The sequence below is a fragment of the Dendrobates tinctorius genome, unplaced genomic scaffold (genome assembly GCF_039654945.1).
Source record: "Dendrobates tinctorius isolate UK_male_01 unplaced genomic scaffold, ASM3965494v1 ptg000057l, whole genome shotgun sequence".
Classification (NCBI taxonomy): domain Eukaryota; kingdom Metazoa; phylum Chordata; class Amphibia; order Anura; family Dendrobatidae; genus Dendrobates; species Dendrobates tinctorius.
The window spans coordinates 6,641,121-6,653,761 of NW_027361725.1; the positions used below are offsets into that span (position 1 = coordinate 6,641,121).

The 12,641-nt window shown below is 48.8% G+C and overlaps 1 protein-coding gene across 3 annotated transcripts in view; it reads right to left on the minus strand.

The window, feature by feature from the left end:
• Positions 1–12,641, minus strand: part of SETD3 (SET domain containing 3, actin N3(tau)-histidine methyltransferase) — a 70,144-nt gene that overhangs the window by 21,466 nt on the left and 36,037 nt on the right. For all 3 annotated transcript variants that reach the window (XM_073577700.1, XM_073577698.1, XM_073577699.1), the window contains exons 6-7: positions 11,343–11,415; positions 10,098–10,354 (exon numbers count right to left, since the gene is read on the minus strand). In XM_073577700.1, coding sequence (XP_073433801.1) covers positions 10,098–10,354; positions 11,343–11,415 — 330 coding nt within the window. The remainder of the gene's footprint in view (positions 1–10,097; positions 10,355–11,342; positions 11,416–12,641) is intronic.

Genomic DNA, 12,641 nt, shown 5'->3' on the forward strand with positions numbered 1-12,641 from the left:
CCCATATTACAATAACTGCCCCCCCCAGAGGTGGATTGGATGGTCAGACCACTGTTCGACGTCCACCTATCTGCCGTCTTCCGTGCATCGGCCCTATAAGCTGTGCTCCAGCCTTTGATGGAGGCCACGGCGTTCTTGTTATGCTGCAGAATGTAATCAAACACTTCTGCCTGGCGGAGAGGAGATGTGGCTGTACGGGGAGGCCTCCTACCACTGTTAATGAAGCCCCCGTGTCGTCCCCGGTTTTCCTCCTGATGCATTAGCATCTGGAGTGCGCGGTAATTTATCATCCCTCACTGTAATGTGCTCGCTGGCACCGTGTGCAGGACAGTAGGGGATGAGGCAAAAGTGGCTCAAACTATAAATCAATTAGAAAACAAAAGCGGAGCTCACTGAGCAATTTGAGGAAAATTATACACTGCAAGACTGCCAATTGGGTGGGAGAGCTCATGGAGTCTTCTCCCAACCCCTCCTTGCCACTCATATAAAACCCCTTTCATTCCCAAAGATTTAACCCGTTCGTGTCACATCAAGTCCTCGTGAAACTACAAATCCCATCAGGCCATAAAATAGCCAGCGAGCCACATGGTAGAAGACCATGTCCTACCTCCCCAATATCAGATGGACAGATAAGGAAAACTGGAGGTGTGGTGCAAGTCATACAACCAGGCAGCACATCTAAGGTCAGGTGGCTGCCATAAGCCTGGACACTTGTGTTGTGGTGAGAACCAGCAGCAAGAAAAAGGACAAACAGTATAAGAGAGCAATAAATCACAATTTCCTCCTTAGGATCAGATAAGAGAAGGTGCAGGCCTCTAAAAGACTATCATACATATTAGATAGTGGAGGGCTCAACACTCGTTCTGCAGACCAACATCTCTCCTGAAGACCCCATACACAGAGCCAAGGGTCCCTGTACTCTCCTCCAGACTCCTGTAGCAGTGGATCCTTCTATTCTCTGATATTATTGAAGGGGACAGTTTGGAGACCCCCATAAACATTATAATGTCATCCGATCTGCCTAGATCAGTGGGTTAGGACGACTTTAGTTAAATTTGTATGGAAGCCTTTAGCAGGTGAAAGTTATGGAATCCAACAACTCAGCTAAGGTCAGGCAGCTGCCATAAGCTTGTACATTTATAGCGTGGCGAGAGTCGTCAACCAGGTGGCAACAAAAAACAGATGACCAACAATATATGGAAGACACTGGTTTTACATAATCAAATGAGGACAATATTAGAGAAAAATCAAACTGCGATGCGGACCTCTATGCGGGGGAAAGCCATACAAGAATGAAGACCCCGTCACTGCCATGTTGCTGTGCTGGCAAGGCCAAGTATGACAAACCCAACATATGAGATTAAATGACAGTCAGCTTTGTTTCACAGGAAAATGACAAAAAGGGGCAACCACTATGGTAAACCAGAGCAGTTGTCTGTTCCCTTACCTCATCCCTTATATGGACCAGCACAGGGGAACACTCCTGCCACAATACAGACCAGTTAAATCTGCACCATAATGGCAGTCACACAGATAAAAAAAATATTGGAAATCCTATACAACAGCTTTACCAGTGCCCTACTGGCACTAAACCAAGCAATACCAGACCGGACGGTGCACAGAAGATGGTCTCAGAACCCATTTATACAGCATTCACATGCCCGGCGCCCGCCAATACCAGGGCGTGTAGGAGGAGAAGTCTTGGCGGAGCAGCTCCAGGTCGTAGTGTGCGTGTAAATAATTCACACAGAACAGATCTATCCATGCTCACAGGTAACAAGCTGCGGCCAACACACGCCGGCCATATGTGCGCAGAGGGGGATGGGGCGGGTGGAGGCACGTCACCAAATGTCTGTATGCACACCAAACCCTCGTGTAGCAGAGCTCAACTTGTCATTTAACTCTTCTGATATATGCTGATCTAAAAAGAAGGGATCACTGGGATCATACCGATACGGGGAACATTGCTGGCACCAGCTAACATCCCCCTCAGCACGCCGATGGGTTGCTGTAGCCGTCACTGCCATCTTGGTACTGCAGTGAAGCTGAGCATGTTGCTGGGCTTCACAGGATTTCAATCTCACTGTATATACATTGCACTGCAGTACATGGCACAAGTGATCGAACTAAAGTGGGAAAAAAAATTAAACAGCGATTTCTCGGTAACAGAGGAATGAACCTAAAAGCTGACGGGATGCATGGATGGGTCTTTGCAAGAAATAGGTGCACATGTAAAAGTTTGGGAGTGAAAGCAAGCAGATATTCCCTTTAACTCCCCTATTGGGACCCTGCAGAGCAATGCACTATTACACTGGTGCACAGTGACGTGACAATAGCAATTGCACTATTTGGCGATGACTGAGGACCATCAGCATGAACCCCCCTTTTTTTTTTTTGAAAGAGCCATATAGAGAAGGAAAGTTTCCAGACACGTGGGTGATCTGAAGCGCCGGACACAAGGGGTGGGGGGGCGCCCCGCAGCACCAAACATAAGTGGGGGGCGCCCGGCAGCACCAGACAAGGGGGAAGGGGGGCACTTTGCAGCGCTGGACACAAGGGGAGTGGGGCCTGGTAGCGCTGGACACAAGGGTTGGGGGGCCCCGCAGCGCCAGACACAGGAGGGGTAGGGGGCGCAGTGTAGTGCCAGACGCAGGAGGGGGCGCCCTGCAGCATGGGTCTGTTTCAGAGCTCGCTGTAAGCTGCAGCAACTATGCAAAGTGTTTACTTTGGCTTGAAAAGGTTGTGTCACCTCTGTCCAGCCGAATTCACAAGCCTGTGCTCAGGCAGCCGTATAGCCATACAGCAGACCTGCAGCCGGGCTGAGAATAACCGCGGCCAAAGCTCAGATTGTATAGTACGGGGAGCAAGAATTCGGTTGTAGGAGTTTCTAGAAAGAGTGTCTTTAGTTTGGGGACAATTAGTCACCTCCGTGTATCAATCCTAAATATTAATCCACAGCACAGTAAATAGCTGACATTTTACTATATTGCGTACAAATAAAATACAAGAGACGGACATTATTTATATCTGGAAACTATTGTGGAGAAGAAAGAAAAAAGGTGGTGGAGGATTAAATGGAGATGTACTGTGACGGCTCATTGGTGTCATTCTACTGCCACCTGATGGCAGGATGTGGTGCAGCCTATAGAGACCTCACTAAGGCTGTTGCCAACGATACTCCGTATTTTGGGTCTGCATCCTCTTCCGTACAGCTGCCCCACGCTGCCGTTAACTCAATAGTTGTGGTCTTCATGCATCTTTAGGGTTAAGGGGACTTTGATTCATTTTTGCTGTCGCTAGCCGCGTTTCAGTAACATCTTAGGAGCAGGGGGAGGGTTTAGAAACGGCAGGAAAGGTTTACGAGATGATAAATCCATTTTTTATTAAATGAGAGCCCCCTGCACGACACCAGAAAGTCATTTAGTAAACAGCGATAGTCGGCCACATGTGGGGTCCGGCTCCCCCACCGCCTCGTAATCACAAGGATAAATGAAGGCGATAATAAATTACCTGTGGGAAGCGCCGGCTGCTGCCAAACTACTACTCCCAGCATGTCAGCAGCCTTGATGGGACTGAGCAGCAATACCTGGCACTGCCACATCTACACGTATGGCGCTGTGCCTGGCAAAAACAATGTGATGTTCGTTGTCAGCTTATCAGTGGGGTGCGGGCAACTCCGTCAACATGCGTGTGTATGAGAAAACGGGAGACCACACGTTTGACCTTCAAGGTCTCAGTACAGACCACGAGACTTCTGTACTGGTCAGGAGACCAACGGTCAGTCAGGACATGGGGGTCTGTACCCAGACCGTGAAATTTGGACATGAGAAACAAGGCTAGACATTTTAGCAGGCTATTTTTTCTCAGTCTTCTACCAGATGATACGATTTCCTGAATTATCAGATGCCAAATTAAAGAAATGAATACAATGGTTTGGTCTATGAAAGCCAGCCACGAGGGCTTCTGCCACCAGCCCACCTGTGATGACCAAGACTGACTGGCTATCTGAAGTCCAAATATTTTAGTAAAAATCGCTTGCAATACAATCCCTTAAATATTTTTTTAAAAAAATGTAAAACAGCGCCACCCCAGTCCATTGGCTTATTTGGGTATTGCAGAACAGCCTGATTCAATTTATTACTGCAATACCAGACCCACAATGGTTTTCCCCTTTAAGCCGCCGGCCCTTGCCTCCACACGAGACGTGGCTCCTGACAGGAGGCATTAATCCCCGTGTCTTTCATCGAGTCTTTGAAACTTTTACACATGTAAGTGCCGCAGCTGCAATCTTCCCTTACAAGTGGCAGAACACAAGGTTGGGGTCGATATACGCTGCGAGAATATCAAGCGTCTTCCTGGGGACGTGAAGTGTCCGCCCGTATTACACCTCGATAAGATGAGAGGGACGAGGCTGCTTATCGGGAGGCGCCGCAGCAGCCGCCGGAGGATCAGGGATGATGAATGGATGAGGCCCGGAAGCGGCGATTATGTGATTCCCTGGTCGCGCACACGTGGATGCGGCTGATGCTTGGAGACATGACTAATATTTGGGAGGTGTAAGGGGTGATAGGATGATGGAGCACCGGGGCGCGGGAACACATCGCGCTGCCGCCGTAGATTCTCATCATTATGCAAAATCTTGTTCCCAGTCTTGGGAGCCATGTAAGAAGTTTCAGTGAGTTCAGGATGAAGCTGGAAAGTTTATAAAAAAAAAAAAAAAAAAGCCTAATGACTTTTAAAGGGGAAGTGCACCTCTGGAATTGCCAGGGTCCAATCGCCGAGACCTCTCATTCTGTCGGGCAAATGCACAGTCGCGCTATTCATTCTCTATGTGAGCGGTGCCAGAAGACCCCTTTAATAACATATTTTAGTAAATTCTTCTTTGAAAAAAAAAAAAAAAAAAAATCTATATATTAGGAGGCATCTTTTCTTATAACTGTTCCTCTGTTACTCTTTCTGCAAATCGAAATATAAAATAGACCAAAGTTGCCATGTAATTCCGAAGTCTGCAGAGTCGCAGGTGAACAGGCTCACGCTGCAACCCACAAGGTCCTGCAACAATTGAGGCACCAAAAGTCGGGTCCAAGTGGACTTTTTGCATCCTGCTTGCCGCGAGCACAGTACCTGCCGGTCACAGCACCAGTCGATTCACCTGCATTACGCTACCATTCTGCAGTGACACACAGCAATCTCTGGCCACCCAACTGGGTCGTCACCAAAGGCAAAGTTCTTGAAATTAGTCCCATATAGAGTGATCGGCGCAGCGGTGCGCATGTTCAGAGGTCAAAGAGCTTCCCTCTATGGCTAGAAGTTACCGACATTACAATGCTCCCACCAGTAATGGAGGCTGTGACTTTGTGGCCCATGTGCACCCCACCAGAGAAACTGAAGGGTCTCATTCATAGCTCTGGCTATAATGTGAGGGATTTTAGGAGGATACTTGAATTCCATCTAAAATAGCAATTCTGGAGAAGAAATTGTGCAATTCCTCTATTATGCCTCCTGGAACTGTATAAACGCACTGACAACTGGGTAACCGCTTGGCAATGGGGTGTCGTCGGTGCAATGACCAATTAAGTGCTGTCAGTCAGACAATGTAGGGACACATCCTAATGAGTAAAGGGAAAGATAACGCTCCTAGGTCAATTTACTCATATTTCCAGGAGACATAACAGAGGAGCAGCACAATGCAGAGTTGTAAGGAAATTATCCAAAATTGTGCTTTTGTGATGAATACAAGACATTACTAAAAATGGGTCTTCCGTTAACAAATAAAACAAAAGGAGCGGCCTGGAGGCGGGAAAGACATCACATCGGCAGATACATGCCGGGATGCAGCAGGTATTGTGCACGCACACTAATCTAATGGATGGGATAGGTACGTAGTTGTCAAGTGTGCATCAGACAACGCACAGAGCGCGCACACATCCCGTCGGGACATCAGACGAGGCAGAGCGCGCACGCATCCCGTCGGGGCATCAGACAAAGCACAGAGCGCGCACGCATCCCGTCGAAGCATCAGATGACGCAGAGAGCACACGCATCCCGTCGGGGCATCAGATGACGCAGAGCATGCACGCATCCAGTCAGGGCATTAGACGAAGCACAGAGCGTGCACGCATCCAGTCAGGGCATCAGATGACGCAGTGCGCGCACACATCCCGTCAAGGCATCAGATGACAAAGAGCGTGCACGCATCCCGTCGGGGCATCAGATGACGCAGAGCGTGCATGCATCCCGCCGGGCATCAGATGACGCAGAGCGTGCACGCATCCAGTCGGGGCATCAGACGAAGCACAGAGCGTGCACGCATCCCGTCAAGGCATCAGATGACGCAGAGCGTGCACGCATCCAGTCGGGGCATCAGATGACACACAAAGCGCGCACGCATCCCTTCTGATCATCAGATGACGCAGAGTGTGCACACATCCCGTCTGAGCATCAGATGACGCAGCGTGTGCACGCATCCAGTCGGGGCATCAGATGACGCAGAGCGCACACGCATCCCGTCAGGGCATCAGATGACGCAGAGCGTGCACGCATCCAGTCGGGGCATCAGATGACGCAGAGCGCGCACGCATCCCGTCAGGGCAACAGATGACGCAGAGCGCGCACGCATCCCGTCGGGGCATCAGACGAAGCACAGAGCGTGCACGCATCCAGTCAGGGCATCAGATGACGCAGAGCGCGCACGCATCCTGTCAGGGCGTCAGATGGCGCAGAGCGTGCACGCATCCCATCGGGGCATCAGACGAAGCACAGAGCGTGCACGCATCCAGTCAGGGCATCAGATGCCGCAGAGAGTGCATGCATCCAGTCGGGGCATCAGATGACGCAGAGCGCGCACGCATCCCGTCAGGGCATCAGATGACGCAGAGCGTGCACGCATCCAGTCGAGGCATCAGATGACACACAAAGCGCGCAGGCATCCCGTCTGATCAGATGACGCAGAGTGTGCACGCATCCCGTCTGAGCATCAGATGACGCAGCGTATGCACGCATCCCATCGGGGCATCAGATGACACACAAAGCTCGCACGCATCCCGTCTGAGCATCAGATGACGCACAAAGCGCGCACGCATCCCGTCTGAGCATCAGATGACGCAGACTGTGCACACATCCCATCTGAGCATCAGATGACCAGAGTGTGCACACATCCCGTCTGAGCATCAGATGACGCAGAGCGTGCACGCATCCAGTCGAGGCATCAGATGACACACAAAGCGCGCAGGCATCCCGTCTGATCAGATGACGCAGAGTGTGCACGCATCCCATCTGAGCATCAGATGACGCAGCGTATGCACGCATCCCATCGGGGCATCAGATGACACACAAAGCTCGCATGCATCCCGTCTGAGCATCAGATGACGCACAAAGCGCGCACGCATCCCGTCTGAGCATCAGATGACGCAGCGTATGCACGCATCCCATCGGGGCATCAGATGACACACAAAGCTCGCACGCATCCCGTCTGAGCATCAGATGACGCACAAAGCGCGCACGCATCCCGTCTGAGCATCAGATGACGCAGACTGTGCACACATCCCATCTGAGCATCAGATGACCAGAGTGTGCACACATCCCGTCTGAGCATCAGATGACGCAGAGCGTGCACGCATCCAGTCGAGGCATCAGATGACACACAAAGCGCGCAGGCATCCCGTCTGATCAGATGACGCAGAGTGTGCACGCATCCCATCTGAGCATCAGATGACGCAGCGTATGCACGCATCCCATCGGGGCATCAGATGACGCACAAAGCGCGCACGCATCCCGTCTGAGCATCAGATGACGCAGACTGTGCACACATCCCATCTGAGCATCAGATGACCAGAGTGTGCACACATCCCGTCTGAGCATCAGATGACGCAGAGTGTGCACGCATCCCGTCGGGGCATCGGATGACACACAAAGCGCGCACGCATACCGTCTGAGCATCAGATGACGCACAGAGCGTGCACGCATCCAGGTGAGCACTTAATGATGCACGAGCGCAATTTCAACAAGAACATTAATGCGCCTTTTTCTGTCGGTTTCCAAGAAAGCTGACAACCAATATGGCCTCCACCGCAGCTCCCATCAGTGCGGTCACACAGCTTTCCAACCCCTCTGTACAGCAATTCTGCCCAGAAGTGTGGAGGAGCTGTGCTGTCAGCCATATAGTTGGTCACCCAGCTTTCTAGAAACACGTGAAGTGAATGTGCACCTCAGAGATGCGCTGGTGGAGTCGGATTTTTATTCCTGTCTGACGCGTTTCACACCTGCTTCTTCTCATCACTTCGGGCCACAGGCCGGTTTTGAAGAGCAGCTGCAAAACATAAAATGTGTGTTTTCTTCCCGTCCGTGGAGTCTGCCGGCCAAGCTGAGGTTTATTCGCTCTCCCCGCACAGAATCCAGCCATTTATGGGCAAGCCGGTGAGAGAAAGCAGAGGCCGGCTGAAATGTTTATGGAAAGCAGAGCGGCCTAACCCTGCCGTCCACGGGTCTCGTTCAGGGGATTCATTAACCCTTTAGTGCAAGGTTATCCGGTGGGGAGATGTGGAGGAATCCTCGATCTGCTCCTCTGTGTGTGACCCAATGTCAACTTCACCTTGGAGGCCTGTACAATAACAGCTGCAAAACGTCCCTGCTTGCCTCCTCAAAGAGGGGGGAAAGGGATTTACAGGAGGGAAGATTTCTATAGAAACACTGAAGACAGGGGCCAGTTTTGGGGTCATGGTATTTCAGGGTCCCTTTTAAAGGCCATATGATATTGGGCATTATCAATAAACAAGAAAAAAAATTCCTGGGATTTTGTAATCAGATACTTCAATAGAGGATCCCTTTAACTATGGATGCATTTATTTAAAGGGACATAAGAAAAAAAAAAATAAAACAAAAATCACAATAGGACCTTGTTTATATGTTACAGCTGTAAATGTAGTAAATGAGAATGTAACCGTTTCTGTAGAACTGGTGAAAGCCTCACTTTACTCCCTCAAATAGAATTACAAGTCGAGTCACCCCTAGGCAAAGGAAAACAATTCTATGCCCCTTTAAATGGGTTGCCCAAACCTCTTAAAAAACAGGTAACATTGCAAAGTGCATGTAAAAACAAGCAACTTTCCAGTTCATTTTAATTAAAAATCCTCTCTGTTCCCCAGAACAGAGCAGAGAGATTTTTAGTTTGATAGTTTATGGCTCAATAACTAGATTGCAAGCCACCTCTCCAGTCCATCAGGGGTGGCCGATCTCCTTGGTAAGGAGCCTGCACATGCAGGATCGCTCCTCCGATGCTGCAGAGGAAAATCTACCTCCGCTATCAGTATGGGAGAGTGCAGAGATCAAACTAGCAGCACGACCATGCAGGAGCACACCACCCTGGCAAGTAGGCAGCTGGAAGGCTGGGGAGAGGTGTGCTCCTAAGAAAAAACAACATTAGACAACCCCTTTAAGCGCACATGCACTTCAACAATCATTTACACTGCTCTAATGAGTCCGATATAAAACAAGCAAAGTAACTTTGAAACTAATTTTAATTAAAAAAATTGTTCTATTGTTTTGTTTACACAGATCCTATACAGATCTATGTGTCTCCATGGTTACAGACTACAAACAACTCTAAAGTCTGATCCCTGCGTTACTCCCTGTTCTTCTGCAGACAGTATAAGGAGACAGATGGAGTGACAAACGACTGCAAAAATCGGACGACAAGCAGGATTTGCCTCCCTTTTTGCAATCTTTTTTCTCCATGGTTATAGAAGACAAAACAATAAAATTCCGGAGTGAAGTCTGATTCTAAAGTCAAGTGTCACTCTTTTGAGAAGAAGACAAGGGAGTAACACGCTGGGATCGGACTACACTGGGAATGTTTGTAGTCTGTAACCATGGAGACACTTAGGTCTGAATAGTCGATGTATATACCTCACAGTAAGAGAACGTGAAAAACTATCACTTATCCATGGTAATCTGGGACAACCCCTGTAAAACTTTTTTGCAAAGTTGCTTTATTTATTACACATTGGAAAAGTTTAGAAAAAAAACAAAAATGGATGTAGAAGTCAATGATCCCTGATGAAGATTACACGTGTTGACATGGATTCATTCACGGGTCATACCTGGATGACTTTGTAGAAGTAGGCGTATTGTCGGGCCGTGTTCTTGTACTGGCTGAAGACATCATGGATGGCCTGTGTAGACTGGAGCTGCTGCACCTCCTCCTCCTGGAAGTACAGGGGGGTGTCATACTCGCTGGGCAGCGTCTTGATGTAAGGGAGCCAGAAAGAATTGGGATTCGCTCGCTCACACAACAGGTGGAACGCCAGGGTGATGTTCCCCATCGCTTGCAGAATGCGGTCCTGAGAGTACAGAGACCCTGAAAATACAGAGGAGGGATTATTGCAAAAGTAGAGACTACAATGAAGAACTGGAGCAACACTTCAAGGGTTAATCCAAAACAAGCTATCCCCGATCTACACCATGGGCATACCTTGCTGATCGCTGGGATGTCCACCGTTCCCGAGAATGGGGCTCTGCAACCTTGTCTTGAAAAGAGCGGAGAAGAGCACACTCGGCCTCCACTCCATTCATGCTTTATGGGACAGCCGAGCACAGCACTGCGCTAAGTCCAGCCGTCCTATAGACGATGCGTGTAACAGTGGCCGAACGAACACATCTCCGCTCTGCTCAGGACAAGGCAGCACAGACCCATTCTCAGGACTTCAGGTCTCCATCTCAGGGAAGGTGGGGCTCCCAGCGGTCGAATTGCCAGCGCTCAACATCATCTGGATAGCTGATAAATTGTAATTCCTGGAACAACCCCTCTATAAAGCGATAAGTGAAGATAAGCGGCACCAACGTTTTATAGCAGTCCCTTATCTCCAAGTCACTGTAGTATTTCCACTTTGGACAGTTACGATATCTCTACTAGTTATGGACGATGCGGGTGTTCCTTCACATGGGGACTCCCGTTTTCTACACAGGCGGGGATTCCCTGAGGTTGGAGCCACATCTACCCTGCAGATAAGCATCAGCGCGTTATCTTACCCACAGCAAACTTAAAGGTTCCTTATAAAATGGACACCATCCCTTTAATTACATTGCAATACATACACAACACAGGCATTAAAAGTGGGAATCAGTAACGCAGGCAGATGTAGCAGAGCTGATAACGCTACAGCCCTATGGAGACCACAGGTAAAGGACCGGGCCAATCACAGACGTTGTGCCAAATGACAGCCTCAGCTCTGCTGCACCAAGTGGGCATGTAGTCCCAGACCATGTTCCCCCCCGCACTCACAGGCCGCCCAGGGGACTAGGTGCTCACTCTCCGACCAGTACAGGGAGACAGACAATGTTCTTACCCAGGACTGAGTGCTTTGCAGACTCCACAGTCATCAGTAACTTCCTTGGTACCCAAAGAAATAACTCTTCAGCCTGTGGGAGAGAAACAAGTCTTAAGTATCCAAGCTGTTCAAATCTCTCCATCCTTTACACTGCAGCATTGCGCATTCAGATTGCTGCACGGGTGCTGCCAAACTCTAATTTTGATACTTCAAGTAAACAAAAATGTTAAAAATGACAATTCATTATCCTACACCAGTAAAAAACAAAACAAAAAACAACCCTGAATAATAATCTGGAAAACCATCAGACTTATCTCTACTATTTTACCAATTGCGGGAAATAAATGATTATGGACAGAAGAGTTTACCGAGGACTAAGCAATCAGAGATTAATTTTATTTTTCCTCTAACAGACGGATAAGTGTATTCTGTGATTGGGTTTGCAGATAATAATCCACGTGCAGCGGAGGAGCGGTGCGCCATTATCCGGCCGGCCATTAATATACACTAGATACCTGCTGACTCCATTTACTGGGGACACAACACAATCTGTTTTTTTTTTTGATGTTTTTTTTTAAAGCGTTGCCTACAAGTCATGTGAGAGGTATCTGCGGGCACAGCGGGAACGCCGAGAACACGCAAATGACATAACGTGTCCCGACAAGCCACAAAACCACCGACGAACCAGCCGGAGATACGACTACTATAAGTCAAGGCCGAGGGATAGTATCGGTAAAGTAAAAAAAAAAAAAAAAAAAAAAAAAAAAAAAAAAAAAAAAAAAAAAAGAGAAAAGCATTATAATGAAATAATCGTATATGGACAGAAAAGACAAAAGCAAATAATCAAGAAGTAGAAGCTGATGAACGACTGATGTATTACACTTAGGGCCAACATTCAGGACTAATTAAAGGGATAGTCCAACCTAAATAACAGATTGATGAGGGTCCAACCACTGGGAGCCGAACCGGCCAGAGGAAATCAGGATGGCAAGTTCAGTGCAGGCGCCCCACCTCCTGGACATTCACTAAAAAGGGACCAGAGACCCCCATCTATTCTACGACTACAAGAGAGGCAGCATTGAAAGCTGTGCAGAAAACTGCGCCAGCTGCAGCGAACAGCATGGGCCCGGAAGAGCCGACAGGCAGTGCAAAACTACTAACGGAAGCAGCCATATTTCAGCCCTGCATCGGCCTCCTCCTCATGACAGATGTCCCCCCTCACCATCTACCATCATCAGAGGCACATCCAGGAGATATACTACTAGATGGAAAACCTCTTGTATACAGACGCCAAGTCCACCAACAATAATGTTACTA